We start from the raw sequence: 22,169 nt of genomic DNA on the forward strand, positions 1-22,169 counted from the left end.
TGCTGCCTCACGCGCTACCACAGGATTGGCCCGTGCGAGCCTGGCGGCCCGCGCGCCGACCAATCAGCGGCTAGCCAGGAGCTCGCATTACCTCTCAGCCAATGGACGGGATCGGACGATGGGTTGCTGACGTGAGTCCGCCCCACCTCCGGGGTGCGCTCGCCAGGCCTGGGGCGGGGTGGTGTCTGCGCAGGCGCCATGTGCGCAGGCGCCTGGCGTCCTCGTCGGCCCTCCCGGGTCGGCGCGGCGAGGTGGGCGCCGTTGCCTATGGGGTTACGTGTCTGCTGGTGCTGTGCGGGGCTGTGCGGAGCTGTGCGGAAGCTGTGTGGGGCCCGTGAGGCGCCGTGCGGGGGGCTGTGCGAAGGGCCGTGTGAGGCGCCGTGCGGGGGGCTGTGCGAAGGGCTGTGTGAGGCGCTGTGCGGGGGGCTGTGCGGAGGCCTTGAGGGGCTGTGCGGGGTCCGTGAGGCTCTGTGTGGGGCGCCGTGTGGGAGACTCTGCGGGGGCCGTGAAGGGTCCGTGAGGCGCTGTGTGCGGGTTGTGAGGCGCTGTGCGGGGACCATGAAGGGGCCGTGGGGCGCTGTGTGAGGCGCTGTGCGGGTGCCGTGGGGCGCTGTGTGGGAGGCTGTGCGGGGGCCGTGGGACGGTGGCGGCGTGTGTGGGAGGCTGTGCGGGGGCCGTGGGACGGTGTGCGAGGCGTTGTGTGGGAGGCTGTGCGGGGGCCGTGGGGCGCTGTGCGGGGCTGAGGGGAGGGCGGGTCGCGCTGTGCCCTCCTTGAAGCTCGGATGGCCCCGCTGGGTGTGGGGTTGCACACAGGCCCGAGGTCAGGCGCTGGAGGATGTATCCCGGGATCCACTCTTAACCTGGCAGCCAAAGGCACCCTGTCCCGCCGCCCACAGCCTTCTCCGCGCCATATCCTGGGCCAGGGTGTCCCCACGGGGCTCACACGAAAGACCCCGGGGTGGGGAAGCCCTGCAGCCCGGAGCTGGGGACAACCTGCATTAAAGTGGGCGTCTCAAACACCCCCTCTTTTCTAAGGCCCTGCAGAAGCAAAGCCTTGGACTGGGTTGTGGCGCTTGTGGGTGCATTGACTTTTCCTGTGAAACATACAGGAAACATTTAAGCGTGCCGTTCCCTGCCATTCATTCCAATCATGTGCCACGCCCCCACTATTTCTAGAATTTTCTCATCCCAAACAGAAACTGTCCCCTTTAAACAATAACTTCCCATTTCCCCCTTCCCCTTTGAAAATTTTGCTTTTAGTTTTTAAATAGCTCAGATTGGCCAGGCATGGTGGCTCACACCTGTAATCCCAGCACTTTGGGAGGCCCGAGGTGGGTGGATCACGAGGTCAGGAGTTTGAGACCAGCCTGGCCAACATGGTGAAACCCGGTCTCTACTAAAAATACAATAATTAGGTGGGCGTGGTGGTGCACGCCTGTAATCCCAGCTACTGGGGAGGCTGAGGCAGGACAATTGCTTGAACTCAGGAGGCGGAAGTTGCAGTGAGCCGAGATCGTGCTGCTGTACTGCAGCCAGGGTGACAGAGCAAGACTCCATCTCAAAAACAAAAAAAAAAAACAAAAAAAAACTCGGATTAAAGAAAATACGGGAGTATGCAGTGTGAAGTGTCCAGTCTGCCGGGCCACCTAGTTCTATTACCAGAACCATCATACTTATAAATTCTTTATTTTTTTCTATAAACAGAAAAAAATTCTGGTTTTTTCTCACTCTGTTGCTCAGGCTGGAGGGCAGTGGCAGGATCAAAGCTCCATGCAGCCTCGACCTCCTGTCTCAAGGGATCCTCCCACCTCAGTTTCCTCAGTAGTTGGAACCACCATGCCTGGCTAATTTTTTTCTTAATTTTTTTGTAGAGATGTTGGGGGGTCTTGCTATGTTGCCCAGGCTGATTTGAAGTCCTGGCCTCAGGGGGCCCTTCCATCTCAGTCTCCCAAAGTACTGGGATTAGGTGTGAGTCACTCCACCAGGTCTGTCAATTCTTTGTGTATTTTTTCGTTGACGTGTGTAGGAGAAGCACATAGCGTGTTCTCCCACCTGGCTTTTTCTACGTACGTGCTTCTTGGACATCATCCCAATTTAGTAAAAAGCGTCCTTGTTTGTTGTCTAAATATATCTGGTCTGTCCTCATGGACAGTTGGGTTGTTACTATAAACAGTGCTTTTCTACATTGTGCACATGTATTTCTGCAGGAGAAATTCCTGGAAGTGGAATTGCTGGGCCGAGTAGGATGTGCCTGAGTACTTGTGATAGCTGTTGGCAAGTCGCCCTTTGTGGAAGTCAATTGATTACTCAGGTCTCTCTGCGGAAGTCTGAGAGTGCTTGCACGCCTTCACCAGCACAGTGGGTCACCTGTCAGAGTGACATGTGGTGTCTCACTGTTTTCAATTTGCATTTCAGATGGTTGTTATTTTTAATTTCTCTTGCAATCACAGCCACTTTTCCATTTTATGCAAAGCCACTAAATCCTGTTGAAGAGCTAATGTGGACTGTCTTGGCCTATAGTCAGGGTGTATTCCCTCAGCTATTCAGAGAGAGTGGGGCCTCCATTCACCTCCTTCCTTCTGCCACAGCTGTGATGAAAAAGAAGACACAGGCTTGGTGCTTTGGGAGGCCAAGGAGGGCAGATTGTTTAAGTCCAGGAGAAAAAAAAATTTATTTTTGTTTAGAGACAGGGTCTCACTCTGCTGTCCAGGCTGGAGTGTGGTGGCACCATCAGCTCACAGCAGCCTCGACCTCCTGGGCTCAGGTGATCCTCCCACTTCAGCCTTCAGAGTAGCTGTGATACAGGCGCGTGCCACCGCTTCTAATTTTTATTTTTTATTTTGTAGAGATGGAGGTCTTCCTGTGTTGCCCAGGCTGCTCTTTTTTTTTTTTTTTTTTTTTGAGACAGAGTCTTGGTGTGTCACCCAGGCTGGAGTGCAGTGGGACAATCATAGCTCACTGCAACTTCTGCCTCCTGGTTTCAAGTGATTCTCTTGCCTCAGCCTCCCAAGTAGCTGGGATTACAAGCGTGCACCAGCAGGCCCGGCAAATTTTTGTATTTTTAGTAGAGACGGGGTTTCGCCATGTTTGGCCAGGCTGGTCTCAAACTCTTGGCCTCAAGTGATACGCCTGCCTCGGCCTCCCAAAGCACTGGCATTTCAATTTACAGGCATGAGCCACCACGCCTGGCGTTTTTATTATTATTTTTTTATTTTTTGAGACAGAGTCTCGCTCTGTCACCCAGGCTGGAGTGCAGTGGCACCATCTCAGCTTACTGCAACCTCCGCCTCCCGGGTCCACGCCATTCTCCTGCCTAAGCCTCCCGAGTAGCTGGGACTACAGGCGCCCACCACCATGACTGGCTACTTTTTTTTGTTATTTTTAGTAGAGATGGGGTTTCACTGTGTTAGCCGGGATGGTCTCGATCTCCTGACCTTGTGATCCGCCCGCCTCGGCTTTCCAAAGTGCTGCAATTACAGGCGTGAGCCACCGCGCCTGGCCCTATTTTTTTAAGTTTTAGATAACCTCTATTGATTATGACTAAATAGAAATAACACTTCTCTTCCATCTCCCAATCGCATACCTTCTTATCCTATCCGTCCATCAGCATTCCTTATTTTCATTATTACAATTATCTAAGTCATACTCACAGTTGAGCCATGTAGCAATGGGTGCCGACTGTGCTTGTGGGCAGACTCCCTTACTGAGTGGAGAACTAGGATGAACGACCTCTCTGAAAGATGGCAGACATCGATCCCCACACTGACGCCTGTAGCCCAGGCTCTCCTGAACCTCAGCCTGTACGTGTGTCCAAAATAGGCCAGGCTGGCTGGGCGCGGTGGCTCACGATTGTAATCCCAGCACTTTGGGAGGCCGAGATGGGCGGATCACGAGGTCAGGAGATCGAGACCACGGTGAAACCCCGTCTCTACTAAAAATACAAAAAATTAGCCGGGCGTGGTGGCGGGCGCCTGTAGTCCCAGCTACTTGGAGAGGCTGAGGCAGGAGAATGGCGTGAACCTGGGAGCGGAGCTTGCAGTGAGCCGAGATCGCGCCACTGCACTCCAGCCTGGGTGACAGAGTGAGACTCCGTCTCAAAAAAAAAACAAAAAGAAAATAGGCCAGGCATGGTGGTTCATGCCTGTAAGCCCAGCAGCACTTTGAGATTTGGGAGGACTGCTTGAGGCCAGGAGTTCAAGACCAGTCTGAGCAACATAGCGAGACTCTACCATCTCTACAAAATTTTTTTTTTTTTTTTTTTAAGACAGGGTCTTGTTCCATTGCCCGGGCTGGAGTGCAGTGGCACAGTCTCAGCTGACTACAACCTCCGCCTCCCAGGCTCAAGTGATTCTCCTGCCTCAGCCTCCCAAGTAGTATCACCACACCCGGCTAATTTTTTTGTATTTTTAGTAGAGACGGGGTTTCACCGTGTTAGCCAGGATGGTCATGGTCTCCATCTCCTGACCTCGTGATCCACCCGCCTCTGCCTCCCAAAGTGCTGGGATTACAGAGGTGAGCCACCGCATCCAGCCTACAAAAAAATTTTTTAAAAATTAGGTGGCCGTAGTGGTGCACACCTGTACTCCCAGCTTCTAGAGAGGCTAAAGCAGGATGATCACTTGAGCCCAGGAGTTCAAAGCTTCAGTGACCTCTGATCACACCGCTGCACTTCAGCCACAGGCATGGGTGCTCTGCTAAGTATAGTATGGGTAGGCTGTGTGTGGCCCTGATTCATGAGGGGAGAGGGTCTGGGAGATGAATGGGAAGCCAGGCAGCTGGAGCTCGTGGGGTAAGGAGGGGAAGCGCAGCCAGGGCTGAGCATGTCCTGCCTGGCTCCAGGCCTGCAGCCCTGGGGGTTTGGCTTGGACAGGCCAGCAGAGGGGCCCCGAGCACAGCCTGCACAGCATCCTGCTGCTGATCCCCGGGGCTTCCTGCTTCCAGGCGCTTCCTGTCCTTTCCCCAAGCCCAGGCATCTGGGACTTTAAAAAGTCAGAAAGCGACTGGAAAGGAAGGCATGTGTCTAGCTTGCTCTATATCTGCCTTGCACTGGGAGGCCTTCAGTGGGAATGTTTTTCTGGAAGCAGTCAGCAAATGTGAAACACCATCAAGCCAGGCGATTGGAGAGCTAAAAAGAAGCAAGGACTCAGGGAATATGGGCATTTTAAAAATAAAAATTTAAATTAAGAAAAGACAAGGAAATGTTTATTCCAGAGGGGTTGACAATTCGGTACTTTTTTTTAACTTTTATTTTAGGTTTGGGGGTACATTTGAAGGTTTGCTACATAAATAAACACATGTCACGGGGGTTTGTTGTAAAGATTATTTCATCAAGCCCAGTACCCAACAGTTATCTTTTCTGCTCCTCTCCTTCCTCCTGCCCTCCCCGCTCAAGTGGATCCCCGTGTCTGTTGTTTCCTTGTGTTCATAAGTTCTTATCATTTAGCTCCCACTTACAAGTGAGAAGATGCAGTATTTGATTTTCTATTCCTGCATTAGATACTTTTTATTTTTCATTTATTTATTTTGAGACAGGGTCTCACTCTTTTGCCCAGACTGGAGTGCACTGGCAAGATCACGGCTCACTGCAAACTTGACCTCCCATGCTCAAGCAATTCTCCTGCGTTGGCCTCCTAAAGTACTGAGATTACAGACTTAGCCACCACACCCTACCAATTTTTTAATTTTTTGTGTTTTGTAGAAACAGGGTCTTGCTATGTTGCCCAGGCTTGTCTTAAACTCCTGGGCTCAAGCGATCCTCCCACCTCGGCCTCCCAAAGTGCTGGGATTACAGGCATGAGCCACCACACCTAGTCTTCTCCTCTAAACAAGAGTCAGTAGAGAAACCTGGCTTCCCCACAGGACTGCTTGAGTCCAGATCGTAATCCACTGTCTTCCTGCAGCTCCTCCCACCATATCACCCCACACACTGGCCCCAATATAAAAAGCAGCACCATATTTGCTGTCCTGATCAGATGCCCTACTCTGACTTCCAAGTCAAAGGGGCCGGTCACTGTGGCTCACACCTGTAATCTCAGCACTTTGGGAGGCCGAGGCAGGGGGATCACTTGAGGTCAGGAGTTCGAGACCAGCCTGGCCAACATGGCAAAACCCCCTCTCTCCTAAAAATACAAAAATTAGCTGGGTGTGGTGGTGTGCGCCTGTAGTCCCAGTTACTGGGAGGCTGAGGCAGGAGAATTGCTGGAACCTGGGAGGTGGAGGTTGTAGTGAGCTGAGATCGTGCCATTGCTCTTCAGCTGGGGTGCGGTGGCGGGGGGCACACCCTGTCCACGGCACCACAGAAATGATGCTCGCTGGATGGATGGCAACAGGACCAGGACCCGCTGGCTAGGCTTTGTCTCCATCTCAGCCCCTCTTTTGGCCAATGCAAAACAGTGGAGTTTCACAGGGGCCTTGTGCGGATGAGAAGTGCCCTGTGATCTCACTGTCTACCTCCTCTCGCCTCTCAGCTTCGTTTCTGAAGTTTCCTGGGCCTCCCCGCTGCCTGTTCCCAGGGGAAGGGAAAAGGAGCTGGTATTTGGGGCTGGATAAGCAATACTGCGGTGATCTGCGTCTTCCTACGGATGTATCACAGGCTCACCCTCACTCAGAGAACAAGCACAGAGGAGGGGAGGGGAGGGAGAAGCAGGGGAGCTGCTGAAGAGAAGGGGCCTGCTTTAAGATTCCCAGATTTGGCCTTGAGGTGGGGGTTTCTGGGAAGGAGCTGGGGGTGGCAGTGCTGATTGACATCCTGTGGGGAGGTGGTCCTGCATTTCCTTGGGATTCCCAGAGATGGCACATGACCCCTGGCAAGATGATAGGTGTCTATCTACCCTGTTAGGCTGGGCCCTGGGTCTGAAACTCTGCCGCCTTTGCCCATTCGCATGATACAGCTCTACCCAACCCTGGGGCAGGTACTGAGCAGCTCACAGGCAGTGCTGTGGGCCGGGCCAGGGGTGGCTGTGAAGACAGACTCGCTGCAGCCAGAACCTGGCATCCAGAAATAGAGATCCTAAGAGGGGTCAAAGGTGAGAGTGTTCCTTAGGTTGGCAGTTTTATTTTGGGTGTCCTAAATGTCTTCGGTTTTTTTTTTGTTTGTTTTCTTTTTTTTTTGTTTTTTAAGGCAGGGTATTGCTCTGTCACCCAAGGTGGAGTGCAGTGGGGCGATCTCAGCTCACTGCAACCTCCGACTCCCAGGTTCAAGTGATCCTCCTGCCTCAGCCTCCTGAGTAGCTGGGATTGCAGGCACGCACCACCACACCTGGCTAATTTTTGTATTTGTATTAGAGACAGGGTTTCACCATGTTGGCCAGGCTGGTCTTGAACTCCTGGCCTCAGATGATCTACCCACCTCAGCCTCCCAAAATGCTGAGATTACAGGCATGGGCCACTGTGCCCGGCCAGCCTTTGGTTTTTCTGTGGTTTACTTGGAGTTCTCTTTAATTCTGACATAGAAGTTCGCACAATCCCTCTTTTATAGATGAAGAAACCAAGGCTTTGTGACTAACTCAACCCCTCAAGAAGGGCAAAACTAGCATCAGAGCACCTTGCTCCTGGGTCTGGCAAGAATGCCTCTTGTTTGCTGAGAGGTCCACAGATTTATCCAGCTCAAGACTGGGAGATGGGAGGTGACCAGGTCAGCGCCAGCCTTTCTCTGAGCTCCTCTGAGTCGTGGCAGCTGAGGCGCTCTTCTGGGAATGTTCTACCATCCACGAGGTCGTGTACGCCTGGAAGCTTTTGTTCCATTGAACTCTGCCAGGGAGCTATACTTAGCCACGTGAGTGGAGGCCAGGAGTGGGTTCTCTGAATATAGATAGTAGCAAGCAGGCTATTTTCAAACACCTAGAGAACCCCCTTGATTATTCTGGGCCGAAATGATATTTATAGGATGCTCTGGGCTCTTGGACACGAAGGCAATAACCTTCGCGCCTTTTGGCGTTCGGGATAAGTTTCTTTCAACGGGGAGTGGAGAGAGGGACCCGGTCACCCAGAGGCCTGCTGTTTCTAGGAGGCCAGGCGTCCTCTTTGCTTTTACACTATGAGTCAGAGGACAGCGAGAGGCACGCAGGGCCCCACTAATTTTCCTTCCTGCACACCCTGGTGTGGGTCCTGTCTGACGCCTGCCGTGTGCTATCAGGGGAGAGGTCATCAGGGGACTTTTCCTGCTGTGAGGAGGGTGCAGCCCCCGCCTTTCAGAGCTCGGGACACCCTCTTCCTCTTGTCCAGGATCCTCAGGGATTTCCTAGGCTTCCACCCTCACCCAGACATCATCGAGCCGTCACTGAAACACCCGCTTCCAATGTGCTCAGGTCCTGCAGCCTCCTGTCCATCCTTGCCCCGCCTCCCACCCGGAAGAAAGACTCTGACAGTGCCCCTGGAAGAGGGAGGAGAGTGGACGTGATGAGTGAAGATTTGGGTGGGGAAAGGAAGGCCTGAGTCCTGGGGGGAAGAGCTCGCTCGGCCCTGAGCCCCCGGAGACTGTGAGCAAGGCTGAGACGCCCCCTTCCTGGTGCTCAAGCTGCAGGTATTGGATAGGGCTCCAGAAGCCCAGATTGTAAGTAACCAGGTTAACCTGGGCATGGTCAGGCAGAACGAGGAGAGGCCAGCAGTGAAGGGCGGGGCTGGTGGGCAGTGGCTGGGGGTGTTCTGGGTGGGGCTAGCCGCCCTCGCTGCCTCTGACTTGGGCCAGACCTGCCGTAAGTGGAGTGGCTCCTCCATTCTTTACACCCCAGGCCCCTGGCAGGTGCCCTGCCTTTACTCTGCCCCTCTCTCTGCCAACCCGTCCTCTCCCTCCCAGCCCCTGCCCGCCCAGATATAAATATAAGAGCATTTTCCATGGGCTGAGACAGAAGGGAAAACATTCAGCTTTATTTTCGGCTTGTGAAATTCCTGTCCTTCATTCCCAACAGGTGCAATCGCCTCATTTAGATATTGGGACCCAGAAATAGAACACAACTTACAATACAGCTTCCTTTAGGGATCTGGATGCTACAAAAAAAAAAAAAAAAAAAAGCCCTCCTGTGAGATGCCGAGACTTAACAGAAAGTGTGGTTGGAGCTCTTGGCTTTCTCCAGGCCATTGGAGACCCTCACCCCTGGCAGCCTGACTGTGAAGCAGAGGAGGCAAGAGCTCTGGGAGATAGTCGGGAGGGAGGGGGCCCTGGAGGACAGGCTCCTAGCCCTACTCCTCCTCAAGACCCGGGTGCTGGCCTGTCCCCTGCCTTTGCCCCAGTGGGGATGAGGGAGAGGAGATGGGTCAGGGAACAGCCATGGCCACTGGGGAAGGTGACTTGGATGTAACCTTTGAAAGAGATGCTTCCAGTAAACCTCATTGGTTAAGATCAGCTGTCCCCCGTGATCCTTTGTGTGTGTTTTTGTTTTCACACAGGGTCTCGGTCTGTTGCCCAGGCTGAGTGCAGTGGTATGATCTTGGCTCACTGCAACCTCCACCTCCTGGGCACAAGCAATCCTCCTGCCTCAGCCTCCTGAATAGCTCAGACTACAGGGGTGTGCCTCCATACCCAGCTCATTTTTAAATATTTTTAGTAGAGACAGAGTTTTGCCACGTTGCCCAGGCTGGTCTCAAACTCCTGGGCTCAAGTGTTCCACCCGCCTTGGCCTCCCACAGGGCTGGGATTACAGGTGTGAACCCCCACGCCCGGCCCTCATGATCCTTTGTAAACCAAGGGACAAAAGAAGGGGGTGAGGCTCCCCTCTCCTCAGCATTGAGTGCAAGGACCCTCAAGGCAACTCTTGGCAAAGCCCCGTGTTCTCACTGGCTGTTTAGGTGGAATCGCATCCCCCAATTCTGTATGTTGAAGTCCTAATTCTCGGGCCCTCCCCATGTGACCATATTTGGAAATAGAGGCTTTGCAGATGTGATGAGTTAAGATGGGGGCCTCCTGGAGCAGGGCAACATGACTGTGTCCTCATAAGAAGAGGAGAGACAGAAACACACACACAACAGGGAGACGCCACGGGAAGCCAAGGCTTGCCCGCGACTCCCAAAGCCACAAGAAAGCCTGGAACAGCCCCGCCCTCACAGCCTCCAAAGGAACCAGCCCTGCTGACACCTGGATCTGGGACTTCCAGCCTCCAGGACTGGGGGAGAATAAAACTCAGTTGTTTCAGCCACTCAGGCTGAGGTCCTTTGTTATGGCTGCTGAGTGGGTGCCTCCCTCTCTGGGGACGGCCAATCCCTATAGGGGAGGCAGTGGTCCCGGTCCGGGAATGCGAGAGAGGCTTTCTCAGAGTCTTCACTCCACCAGCTCACATGGAGGCTGGTAGCGGCTGGAGCCCAGGCTCTCCCGGGGAGTCTGTTTACTCAAGGTCACCTTTGATCCAGCGGAGTCCAAGGTCTAGGTCAAGTTTCGTCTGGGATGTCCCCAAGGCTCCTCAAATAGGTGTCGTCAAGCCATCTGCACAAGGGCCCATCAGCACCCGGCAGGTGTTAGCCAGGCTGATCTGCAGGCGGGGCTGCCCAAGTGGGGCTCCCGCTGCCCGGGTTGGGACTGGAGCAGCCAAGTGGCTGAGCAACAAGATGCTTCCTGTGTGGTTCCTGTGAGCCTTCCTGAATATTCTCATGGACAGACGGATGGACGGGAGGCTCAGCGGGCTCTGGGAGCAAGGGGAGCCCTCGCCGCTTTCCATGTGGCTCCATTCCAGGACCAGGACAATGATGTCTTCCTGGCTGGAGCCAGAAGCAGAGCAGCTGACAGTGGGCCAGCCCTCCTGAGGAACAGGCGTCCCCTCCCAGAAACCTCCCTTCCACCGTCCTTGTCAGCGAAGGTGTTGGACTAGGAGGGGCCTTCTTGCTCCTTCCTGGACGCTGCCCCTGGGGTTGAGCTGGAGAGGTTGAGACATGCCGGGAAGAGGAGGACCAGCCCAGTGGGCGGCCGCCCAACAGCTGGGCAGTGAGAAGAGGCCACGTTTAAGAAGGAAATGCCACCACCCCACTGGATGGTGGGAGCAGGACTCCAGGGAGGGGGGTCTTGAGCGTAGGCAACCGTGTCTGTTTGGCACAGTGTCTCAGCAGAGCAGGGCAAGGGTCTGGGACTCCACGGATGCCCCAGATACCACGGGTGGACAGAGGCCCAGATCTTCTGCAAAATGGCAGTGATCATGTCAGACCCTCGCAGCGCTTGAGGGCTGTAGCAGGAGGCCTGAGTCCTCTCTTCTGACCAGGCAGCAGGGAGGACTCACTGCCCCCAGCTGCGGTCTCGGCCCTCTACCTGGCATATGCCGGAGCCTCTCGGCCATTCCTCTGTGCCATGGGATGCCCTCCCACTCCTGCACTGGCTTCTGACCACGACGGCGCCCCTGCTCACCCGATGGCAGAGTCCCCACCTCTCAGAAGAGTTTTTCACAGTGGCAGGCCCTGACCCAGAGTCTCCTGCCTACTTGGTGGCTAAAGGCCCCAGGCGATCCCCGAATCCTGCTGTCTCAGGGAGTTTTTCCAAGTCCCACCTCCTCCACAGAACCAGGGGATTGGCCAAGACTCAAAGCTTCGAAGAAAGGAACATGCAGGTGTGCAGAGACCATTTATTACCCCACAGCTATTCTTGCCTGGGAAGCTGAGTGCCCTGAGACCCCAGCCCCCTGAGGCTCTGAGCAGGACAAATCCCAGAGGTACTCCGCCTCATCCCAACACACCCGAGCCAGCAATCTTGGGCTCTCCCAGTACTGCCCCATCTTCCGGAAAGTCTAGTGAGGTGGGGAGGGCACGTGTGTGTACATGTTGGAGTGTGTGTGCACGTGTGCATAGACGTGTGACATGGGACAGCTTGTTCCAGACCCCAAACCAAAGGCTGGCGGGGGCCGGCTGAGAGGTAGTTGTGCCTACTGAGGAAGGACCACAGGGCCGTGCTCACTGTAAGTCAGAACCGTTCATTTCTGCCGCAAGGGAACTAGGCAGCATTGCGAGCCGTCAGGCGGCAGTGCTGGGCCACGCTGGTGGCCATCTCCCCAAGGCTCTGACTCTTGGAAGGGTAGACCCAGAGACCTGACCATGTTGAAATGGAACCATGGCTCTTGTTCTGATGAAAGTCTTGCCTGGGAGAGGAGTCTCCTCTGAGGGGGCTCCACGGGGTGAGAGGCCTGGGTGAGTGTCCTCCAGCCCAGTGGCCCTGCTGGACTTCTTTGGTTCTGATTGGACACGGATATGGAGTATGCACCAAGTGTGAGGCCAGGCCCTGCCCTCTCAGACTCCCGGCTCCTCTGGCGGCAGGAGGGACACCAGCTCTCGGGGTGAGGCCCATCCCTCCTACCTGCGCCGACCACGTGCCTCTCAGGGGCCCGGGCAGCAGCCAGACTCCTCGTGCCGTGCCAGGAGAGACATGCGTGAGAAGGTCTTGGCGCAGCGCTGGCACTGGTACTTCTTGGTGTCTGAGTGCGTTTGCAGATGGGCCCGAAGGTTGGAGCGGTCAGCAAAGGCCCTGCTGCAATGCGAGCAGGCATAGGGCTTCTCCCCTGTGGGAGGAAGAAGGGGGCCAGTGACACCATGGAAGATGGCCTGAAGGCTAAAGCACCCACCCTGACCATCAATGGATACTCCCATCCCTTCCCCACAAATGCTCACAGCCCGAGCACCCAAGGCTGAGCTGTGTGGGGACGGGGTGGCACGCCACACCTGGGCGAGACACATCACCTGAAGCGCCTCTCAGGAGCACAGGCAGCCACAGGTGCTAGATCTCCTAGTGTTGCCGCGATAGCCCTCCCGGGGGCCTTGGCCACGGGGAGAGGACGGGGGAGCACTGGGAGCCTCTGGCAGCTGTTTCTGGCCACGACAGGCAAGTGGGGGGTCTGGCCAGCTCCAGCAGAATCCAGAGCAGGGGCGGAGCTGTGGACCTTGAGGAGGCAGAATTTAGGAACCACCTCCCGTCAGGACAACAGGGGATCTGGACAAAGTCCTGTTGGGACCTTGGCCCAACACCTGTAAAGCGAAGGGTGACTGGGAATCATTTGTTCATTCCTGTAGCCCCATAGAGTCCTGAGAGACCGCAGCCTGTAGCCCCTGAGGGGCCCAGAGCACCTGCATTCCTGCTGGTGGGACACTGGACATGCTCCTGCCCAGGCTAGCCTCCTGCAGGGCCTCCCCACACTCCTCACTCCCAGGCTGAGGGCACCAAGCCCCAGGGCCCTTTGTCATAGAAAGGGGGTGTGGGGGGGGGGTTGTCATCAAAGAGTTCAGAAAAACCAGAAAGGATTTCCCAGAGACCTGGAAAAGGCCTTCCCTCTGGCCTGCACCCAGGTGTAACTCAGAAGGTCCCAGTCACAAGAGTCATGACTTAGGGGGTCAGGAACCTCCAGTTAGAAAAAGTGTGAACTAGCAGGTCAGGCGTGGTGGCTCACCCCTGTAATCCCAGCACTTTGGGAGGCCGAGGCGGGTGGATCACAAGGTCAGGAGATCGAGACCATCCTGGCTAACAAAGTGAAACCCCATCTCTACTAAAAATACAAAAAATTGGCCGGGCGTGGTGGCAGGTGCCTGTAGTCCCAGCTACTCGGGAGGCTGAGGCAGGAGAATGGCGTGAACCTGGGAGGCAGAGCTTGCAGTGAGCCGAGATAGAGCCACTGCAGTCCGGCCTGGGCAAAAGAGTGAGACTCCGTCTCAAAAAAAAAAGAAAGAAAAAGTGTGAACTAGCTGGGCACAGTGGCTCATGCCTGTAATCTCAGCACTTTGGGAGGCCAAGGTGAGAAGACAGATTGAGCCCAGAAGTTCAAGACCAGCCTGGGCAACATAGCGAGACCCCCATTTCTACAAATAATTTAAAAATTGGCTGGGCATGGTGATGCATGTCTGTGGTCCCAGCTACTCAGGAGGCTGAGGCAGAAGAATCACTTGAACCCAGGCAGTCGAAGCTGCAGTAAGCTGCGATCAAACCACTGCACTCCAGCCTGAGCAATAGAGTGAGACCCTGCCTCAGACAAAAAAAAAAAAGTGTGAACCTCTGGGCCTGATGTGGAGACTGAAGCTTATTCCTGCAGCCCTTTCTTCCTTTCTGTTTTTATTCTTTGCACACTGAGGTTGACAGAAAGCCCGGGCAGAGGCTGCTGGCTGGCTCTTGGGAAGAGTAGGCCACTTTTGTACTTTAATGGCATTATGTTTTAGATTTTTTTTTTTTTTTTTTTTTTTGAGACAGAGTCTCACTCTGTCACCAGGCTGGAGTGCAGTGGCGCCATCTTGGCTCAATGCAACCTCCATGTCCTGGGTTCAAGTGATTCTCCTGCCTCAGTCTCCCAAATAGCTGGAATTACAGGTGTGCACTGCCACGTCCGGTTAATTTTTGTATTTTTAGTAGAGACAGACTTTCATATGTTGGCCAGGCTGGTCTCGAACTCATGACCTCAGGTGATCCACCTACCTTCGCCTCCTAAAATGCTGGGATTATAGGCGTGAGCCTCCATGCCTGGTCGGTTTTTTTGTTTTGTTTTGAGTTGGGGGTCTCATTCTGTTGCTCAGGCTGGAGCGCAGTGGCATGACCACAGCTCACTGCAGCCTCAACCTCCTGGGCTCAAGTGATCCTCCTGCCTCAGCCTCCTAAGTAGCTGGGCCTACCAGCACGTGCCACCACACTCAGCTGTTTCAATTTTTAGTAGAGACGGGGTCTTGCTTGTTGGCCAGGCTGGTTTTGAACCCCTGGCCTGAAGTGATCCTCCCGCCTCAATCTCCCAAAGTGCTGGGATTACAGGTGTGGCTCCTGCACTGGCCCCTGCTGACACCTGGATTTTGGACTCCTGGCCTCTAGTCTGTGGGACTTTGTACAGGTAAGTCAAGAGGCAGAAGGTGAATGTGAATGCCCATGCTATTGTTTATAAAATCATGCCTCCTCCTTTTCTAACTCCCACAGCCCACTCTCTTCCCCCAGCCCAGACCGTCCTTGCAGACCTTCACCCTGTCCTACCTGTGTGGGTGCGGACATGGCCCTGCAGTAGCCAGGGCCTGGAGAAGGCCTTGCCACAGATCTTACAGGTGCAGGGCAGCGTGTGGGTGCGGATGTGCATCTTGAGGGCGCCCAGGCTGGTGTATTCCTTGTCGCAGTACTTGCAGGTGAAGACGCGCCCCACCTGCAGGTGGCAGTGCAGCTGCCGGTGCCTGGCCAGCCCGGCCAGCGTGTGGTAGGGTTTGTGGCAGTGGAAGCACTCAAAGCCGCCGGGGGCTCGGGGCTTCCGCTCCGCCCCAAGCAGTTTTTCTGGAGCCCCGTGCCGGTCTGGGCCCAGGATCGGGGACCACCGTGTGGGCAGCACCAGCAGTGGGGGCAGGTTGAGGTGGTTCAGGCTGTCTTTGAGGGGTACAATGGCGGCCCGGCTGGCCCGAGGGTCAACCCGGCTGACTTCCAAGGCGTCCGGCCCAGAGGCCCCCAGAGCTTCCTCGATCCGTGGCAGGAGGGGCAGGGAGATGCAGGCGACGGCTGAGGAGCGGTCCCAGGGCTGGGAAAGGTCGCTGGGCACAGAAGGGGCCTCCTTGTCTTGGGGGAGGAGGGGCACCACCAGTCCCCCACAGGCAGAGCAGGCACCATTGATTTCTAGAGGGGTGGAGGGGAGAGAATAGAAAGATGAAGACTGAATCCCCTGCACTTTGTGTTTCCAACTCCGATTCATGGACCCAGTCACAGCCCATCAGCAGCCTAGCGTTGGAGGTGTAGCCGGGAGCCTGCGTGCAGACCCAGCTTGCAAGGGAGCTGGCGGTGCTGTGCAGGGAAGTGACGGCGTGGCCAGGAGTGGAGTCATTTAGAACAAGAAGGCCCCGCGGTCTAGAGAGCGAATCTCACTTCCTCTTTAAACACAAAGAAACATCTGACGGGACCCTTCGTGTTCAGGAACATGAAACAGGCCTCGTGGGTAAAGGAGGGCCCTTTATGCCTCGGCTGGGCGGGCCCCTCTGGTGAGCCCCACCCACCTCTGGAGAAGTCCCAGCCTGGGCCGGCATCCTCCAGGCGCCCACGCAGCAGCCATCAGTCAGACGCTTGGCAGCAAGGTGCCGGCTGACTGTAAAATCAGCCCACTCATAACTAATCACCCTCCAGTCACCCCACAATCACCCCTCGAGCATCTCCTTTTGTGGATAATGAGGCAGTGAGCTCAGAAGCCTCCCTGGCCGCTGACCAGTGCCCACTCTGCTGTGCTTTGAACACAGCCGAGCCACATGGCTGGGGTGCTCTGGCCTGGGCTTTCAGAATTACCTCTGGCTGGGCTCCTTCCCAGGATGGTGGTTCCTGTTTTTGGGGGCTGGCACACCGCACACCACATGGTTGATCCGCTTAAGGGCAGCAGCCCCCAGATAAACAGGTTAGTCTGCAGGTAAGAGTTAAACTCCGTATTTCCCCAAAGCCAAAATCTCCCAACAGCCCTCAATTGCTTTCTTACTCTATATGTGTTAAAATGGATCTCTGGCTCTGTTTCTATCTCCGTGCTGAGGCTTTGGGTAGAGAGAGACAACGCATAGAATAGGACAAAATATTTGCAAATCAGACTTCTGATCAGGAGTAGCATCTAGAACACTAGAACATATAAAGGATGTTAGCAAGTCAACAATAAAAAGACAAATAATCGAATTTTAATATGGGCAAGGGTTTTTTTTTTTTTTTTTTTTTTAGAGACGGAGTCTCGCTCTGTCTCCAGGCTGGAGTGCAGTGGCGCGATCTTGGCTCACTGCAACCTCCACCTCCTGGGTTCAAGCGATTCTCCTGCCTCAGCCTTCTGCGTAGCTGGGAGTACAGGCACCCGCCACCACGCCTGGCTAATTTTTTTGTATTTTTCTAGTAGAGACAGGATTTCACTGTGTTAGCCAGGATGGTCTCGACCTCCTGACCTCGTGATCCACCTGCCTCGGCCTCCCAAAGTGCTGGGATTACAGGCATGAGCCACCGCACCTGGCCCCCCCGCCTTTTTTTTTTTTTTTGAGACAGAGTCTCGCTCTGTCGCCCAGGCTGGAGTGCAGTGGCGTGAATTCAGCTCACTGCAACCTGCAACCTCCACCTCCCAGGTCGAAATGATTCTCCTGCCTCAGCCTCCCAAGTAGCTGGGATTACAGGTGTGCACCATCATGCCTGATTAATTTTTTTTTTCCCCAGATGAAGTCTTGCTCTGTCACCCAGGCTGGAGTGCAATGGCGTGATCTAGGCTCATTGCAACCTCTGCCTCCCTGGTTCAAGCAATTCTCCTGCCTCAGCCTCCCGAGTAGCTGGGATTACAGGCATGTGCCACCACACCTGGCTTGTTTTTGTATTCTTAGTAGAGACAGGGTTTTACCATGTTGGCCAGGCTGGTCTCGAACTGTTGGCCTTGTGATCCGCCTGCCTCAGCCTCCCAAAGTACTGGGATTACAGGCATGAGCCACCGTGCCTGGCCCTTTATTTTTATTTTTTACTTTTATTTTTATTTTATTTATTTATTTATTTATTTTTTGAGATGGAGTCTCACTCTTGTCACCCAGGCTGGAGTGCAATGGCACGATCTCAGCTCATTGCAACCTCCGCCTCCCAGGTTCAAACAATTCTCCTGCCTCAGCCTCCTGATAGCTGGGATTACAGGCACCTGCCACCATGCCCAGCTAATTTTTGTATGTTTAGTAGACACGGGTTTTTGCCACCTTGGCCAGACTGGTCTCAAACTCTGGCCTCAAGTGATCTGCCCACCTCAGCCTCCCAAAGTGCTGGATTACAAGCGTGAGCTCCCGCAGGCGGCCTGGGCAAGGGATTTGAATAACTAGTTTTCCAAAGACGATACACAAATGACTAATGAACACAGGCAAAGATGCTCAATGCCATTACCGTCAGGGAAGCCCAAATCGCAATCCTAATGAGATGCTGACACCCAGTAGGACTGAAAACAATAGACAATAATAAGTGCTGTGAGGATGAGGAGGAATAGGGGATTCAAAGGAGTGCCTCCCATCTGCCACTGTCTCCTGACCTGACCTTCTCCCACCCTCAGTTTTCCTGATGACAGAGTCATCAGGTTTCTGTCCATCCAGAAGTGAGGGCAATGACAGGATAAGAGACAGCATCCAAGAGAGTTCCGGGGAGACAGCATTGGGGGAGCCCTGGGTTTCCCGGCTTTGCTGGGGCCTCTCTGCAGGAGAAAGTCACCATTTCTTGTCTCCGTCTCTAAGACATGGCCACCTTTCTGCCTCCAGGCATTGTCACAGAGCCAGGACCCTGTTTGTGGGCCCAGCGGCTGAGCCCAGAGGCAGGATGGGGCAAGAGACAGTCTTGCCCCGTCAGGCTGACCATGTGTTTCTGCTGGGATTTTAAATGCTTTTCCCATACTCTCTGGGTTTTGCTTGCTTTTTTATTCACGCTGCGGTCCAGATCCTGGGGAGAAGAGACTGTTTTGTTTTGTTTTGAGACGGAGTCTTGCTCTGTTGCCCAGGTTGGAGTGCAGGGGCGCCATCGTGGCTGACTGCACCCTCCATCTCCTGAGTTCAGGCGATTCTCCTACCTCAGCCTCCTCAGTATCTGGGATTACAGGCACCCGCCAGCACACCCGGGTAATTTCTGTATTTTTAGTAGGCACAGGGTTTCGCCACGTTGGCCAGGCTGGTTTCGAACTCCTGACCTCAGGTGATCTGTCCACCTCAGCCTCCCAAAGTTCTGAGATTACAGGCGTGAGCCACCACACGCAGCTGAAGAGACTGTTAAGTACCTCGCTGGCTTCAGGGGTTCCCTGGGGAGCCATAGGAGCCACTTATTTAAAAGGAGAGATTGAGGGGCCCCAAATCCCAGCACCTGAGGTCTATCCTGGGGTAACATCTTGGCAGAAAGTCGTCAGGGCCCCCGGCTGTCAGAAAGCCAGGCAGCTGGGGCTACAGTGAGGAGGGGAGCAGGGGCGGGAAGCAGAGAGCACTGCGGGGCAGCAGAGCTACTCACGACAGTTTTCCGCTGGGCTCAGCACAGCTACCCAGATTTGCACACTCGGATGGACCCTAAGCAATACTTTGAAACTTGCAACTATGACCCGTGTAAATTCCGTTTTCCATCATATCTGTGGTTACATTCGCATCCACATACACTTAAGTGAAGCCAGTGTTCTTCACCTTGAGCCAGGCACTCCAACAGTTCCTGCTCTATTTTATTTTACAAAATTGCTGGTGGCGACTCATGAAACTGATTTCAAAATGCACATTTTAAAAGCATGGTCCTAGCTGGCACCCCCTGGTGGCAGCCTGGGCCTCGGGTGTGGGTCCAGGTGGGATCCCCCCCTACCCCCAACTCTGGGTTTTGAGCTGGGATAAAGGCCTCTTGGGGGTGTTGCTGGGGCCCCTAGCCCCAGCAGTGCCCTTCCTGCTCTCCCCCACGGGCCACAGAGCGTGAGTCCGGACCACTGCGTCCGCTGGCACCCCTCCGTGGGTCTTTGTCCCAAGAAGCTGCCAAGCCAGGTGGGGACGGCTCTCACTGCCCGCGTGGCAGGCTGTCCTCTGAAGGACAGAGTCCTCTTCTCTCGTGTCTTTAAGCCTAGCAGGCAGTGGGAATGAACGGGCAGCTCGGTTGCTGGGCACCCATCTCCCCAGCCTAGCCGGTGTGTGGAGGATTGCAGCCCTTTAGCCCAGCCTGCCCAGGCAAGCCTACCGGGGTGAGCGGGAGGGCTTCTGGGGTGAGGGGAGGTGGGGGAGGGAGGGAGACCACGGGAGGAGGCTCACCTGAACTGAATGCAGGAGGAGCAGTGCCTTTGCACCAGAAAGAGCCCATGTGTCCTTCTCACCATCCCCTGTGCTTACACCCCCAGTCAGCATGCTCCGGGGGTCCCTGAGCCGGGCCGCCCTAGACGGCCCTCCCTCCCTCCCTTCCACCACCCCGCGACCCCTCCCAAACGTGTGTGCCGGGAAGATGACTCCGGGGTCCATTTGGCTGGGGCTGTAGTGGTTGGGACGGGCGGCTGTATATAAGGGGTGAGTTCCAGGGAGACTTGGGAGCTTAGAAAACTTAGAAAACTTCTCCAAGTGGGGAGAGAATCCCGCCCGCCCTGCAGTGGAGGCGCCCGTGGGCCACCTACCTCCCTGCAGCCGCAGCCGCTGCGCAGAGGCGCTGGCTCTTTCTTCTCCCACCTGGAACAGGTGTTCCCCCAGCCCCCGCTCCCAGGGGCCTCTCTCTCTCTCCCGCCCCGCAGGGTCGAGTCCCAGCAGGGGCTCGGGGATCGGGTAGTCAGTACCTCTCTGCGTCTCCAGCCGCCGGTAGTTGGGGACCCTGTGGCTGGAGTGCGTTTTCACCAGGAAGGAGCGCGGCATGTTCTCCTCCCGGGCGGCAGGCCGGGGTGGGCTGGGGCGGGAGGGGCGCGCCTGGGTCCGGACTGCTAAGTCCGCCGGCGCTTGCGGGCAGCGCCCGGCCCGGGCAGGTGCGGAAGGGGTCAGGCTCATTAGCATAGCGCACCGCCTCCGCCAACCAGCGCCCGGCAGGGGTGGGGCGGGGCCAGGGGGGCGGAGCTGAGGGCGAGGCGGGGTCGCGGGCAACACGCCCAGGACAGGTGCGCGGGCGGGGCGGGGCAGGGAGCGCGTGGCCGCCGGTGTCCTCCCCACGGGACTTCTCTGGCGCGCGCGCCGCCGAGTCACACACCGACCCCTCGGGCCTGGCCACCCACTCGCCGTGAGTGAAAGGGCAGAGTTCAAAGCTGAGGGTAAACCGAGCTGAGAACCAACTAACACAGTAAGATAGGCATCGGGTGAGCCCCCTGTTTGGATGAACATTTTGTTTTTGATAAAGTGTTGCATACTTATGGTTGCGCGGCCCTCGTTCTTTTTCCCCCCCACGCTATCTCAGCCACGATGGTTCCCTTGCCCGACAGGATTGGTGGAGGAAGGCTTAAAAAATCGGAAGTTGGGTCTACTAGACAACCTGAGCAGTGGCCCACAGTAAGTGCCCTGGAACAAGCTTGGGACCGATGCCCTGGAGAGAGTGGCCCTTTTTGCATGGGCCGCAGTCTCCGAAGATTTCTCCCCTGAAAACAGCACTTTAGGAGTTTGCCCACTGCTCCCAGAAAGCTCTTTTTTGGGAGACAGAGGACTTGGCCTGGAATTCCCAGGGGATTGGACATGGTTATGGGAAATTTAATAAAACGGGCGAATGATGAATTCTGCAACATCTGCACGTGTGACCTGGGCAAGCCGTTTCCCTCCTTTGTGGTCCTGTAGAACCCTCAGGGCCTTAAAGAGCTGGGAGCCGCTGTGTCCAGTGTCTGGGCCTCTTTTGACATGGACACTTCATAACGTTGGGGGCCAGGTGGGGCCGTCTCTGGGCTGGCGTGCACATAGGGTGTCCCTGGCTGTGCCGCTGGCCTGCCTCCCTGGCAGGGCTTCCACCTCAGAGCTGGGTGGCCTTTGCCCTCTGTGGGCCGGGGGTGAGGAAGGTGGGGGGTGGTGAGTCCATGGAAGCTCTGAGGGACAGACAGCAGGGCAGAAGGCCATGTCACACCAGCGTCCCACATCCCACATCCCACATCCAGGGTGTGAAAAGCTGGGCTAGTATCAGCCCCACTTTGCCAATGAAAAAAACCAAGGCTGTGAGGCTGGGCTCAGCAGCTCACGCCTGTAATCCCAGCACTGTGGGAGGCTGAGACAAGAGGACTGCTTGAGCCCAGGAGTTTGAGACCAGCCTGAAAAACAAGATGAGACCCCGTATCTACAAAAAAAAACATTGTTTTAATTAGCCAGGCTAATTAAACCCATCTTCAGTCCCAGCTACTCAGGAGGCTGAGGAGGGAGGATTGCTTGTTGCACTAGCCTCCAGGAGGTGGAGGCTGCTGTGAGCTATGATGACCCCACTGCACTCCAGTCTGGATAACAGAGCAAGACCCTGTCTCAAAAAATTAAAAAAAAAAAAAAGAAGAAGAAGATCAAGGCTGTGAGAGATTAGGACACAGTAGGATTGGGACCCAGCCATACTCCAGCTTGTCTGCCACTTGGTGAGGGGAGTGGAAGGACCGGTGGGGGCGTCCCTGGAAGAAGGTGCCCGCCTCTCCTGCAACCACAGCCTGGCACCACCCTGCTGGGAGTGTGGATTTCAGAGGACACATGCCTGCCTTCTGCTTATTCACCTGTTCCTCGCCTGGAAAGGGTTCTATTTATAACCTCTCTTCCTTCTCTCTCTCCCTTGCAGACACAGATAACGCTTGCAGATACCTGAGCCAAGCCTCCACCCACACCGTCCCTCCCCACCCACCTACCCGTTGTGTGGCCACCCG

General features: G+C 55.4%; 1 protein-coding gene and 1 long non-coding RNA gene across 3 annotated transcripts; one reads left to right on the forward strand and one right to left on the reverse strand.

Annotated features, from left to right (window-relative positions):
• Positions 1–188: 188 nt before the first annotated feature.
• On the forward strand, positions 189–9,354 carry LOC115836949. Of its 2 annotated transcripts, XR_004031960.1 has the most exons (3): positions 189–251; positions 814–1,003; positions 7,478–9,354. It is a non-coding gene; the product is annotated as an uncharacterized LOC115836949 (long non-coding RNA). The 2 variants fall into 2 exon arrangements; XR_004031959.1 differs by lacking the exon at positions 189–251 and having other exon boundaries at positions 709–1,003.
• A 2,176-nt stretch (positions 9,355–11,530) lies between these two features.
• Positions 11,531–20,289, reverse strand: SNAI3 (snail family transcriptional repressor 3). The gene is made up of 3 exons (XM_003281834.4): positions 20,145–20,289; positions 14,900–15,520; positions 11,531–12,464 (listed from the first exon to the last, which is right to left on the reverse strand). The coding sequence occupies exons 1-3, from the start codon at positions 20,218–20,220 to the stop codon at positions 12,283–12,285; spliced, it is 879 nt and encodes a 292-aa protein (XP_003281882.1). The 5' UTR covers positions 20,221–20,289; the 3' UTR covers positions 11,531–12,282.
• Between the last annotated feature and the right edge of the window lie 1,880 nt (positions 20,290–22,169).

The sequence above is a fragment of the Nomascus leucogenys genome, chromosome 2 (assembly GCF_006542625.1).
Source record: "Nomascus leucogenys isolate Asia chromosome 2, Asia_NLE_v1, whole genome shotgun sequence".
In the NCBI taxonomy this organism is placed as follows: Eukaryota; Metazoa; Chordata; class Mammalia; order Primates; family Hylobatidae; genus Nomascus; species Nomascus leucogenys.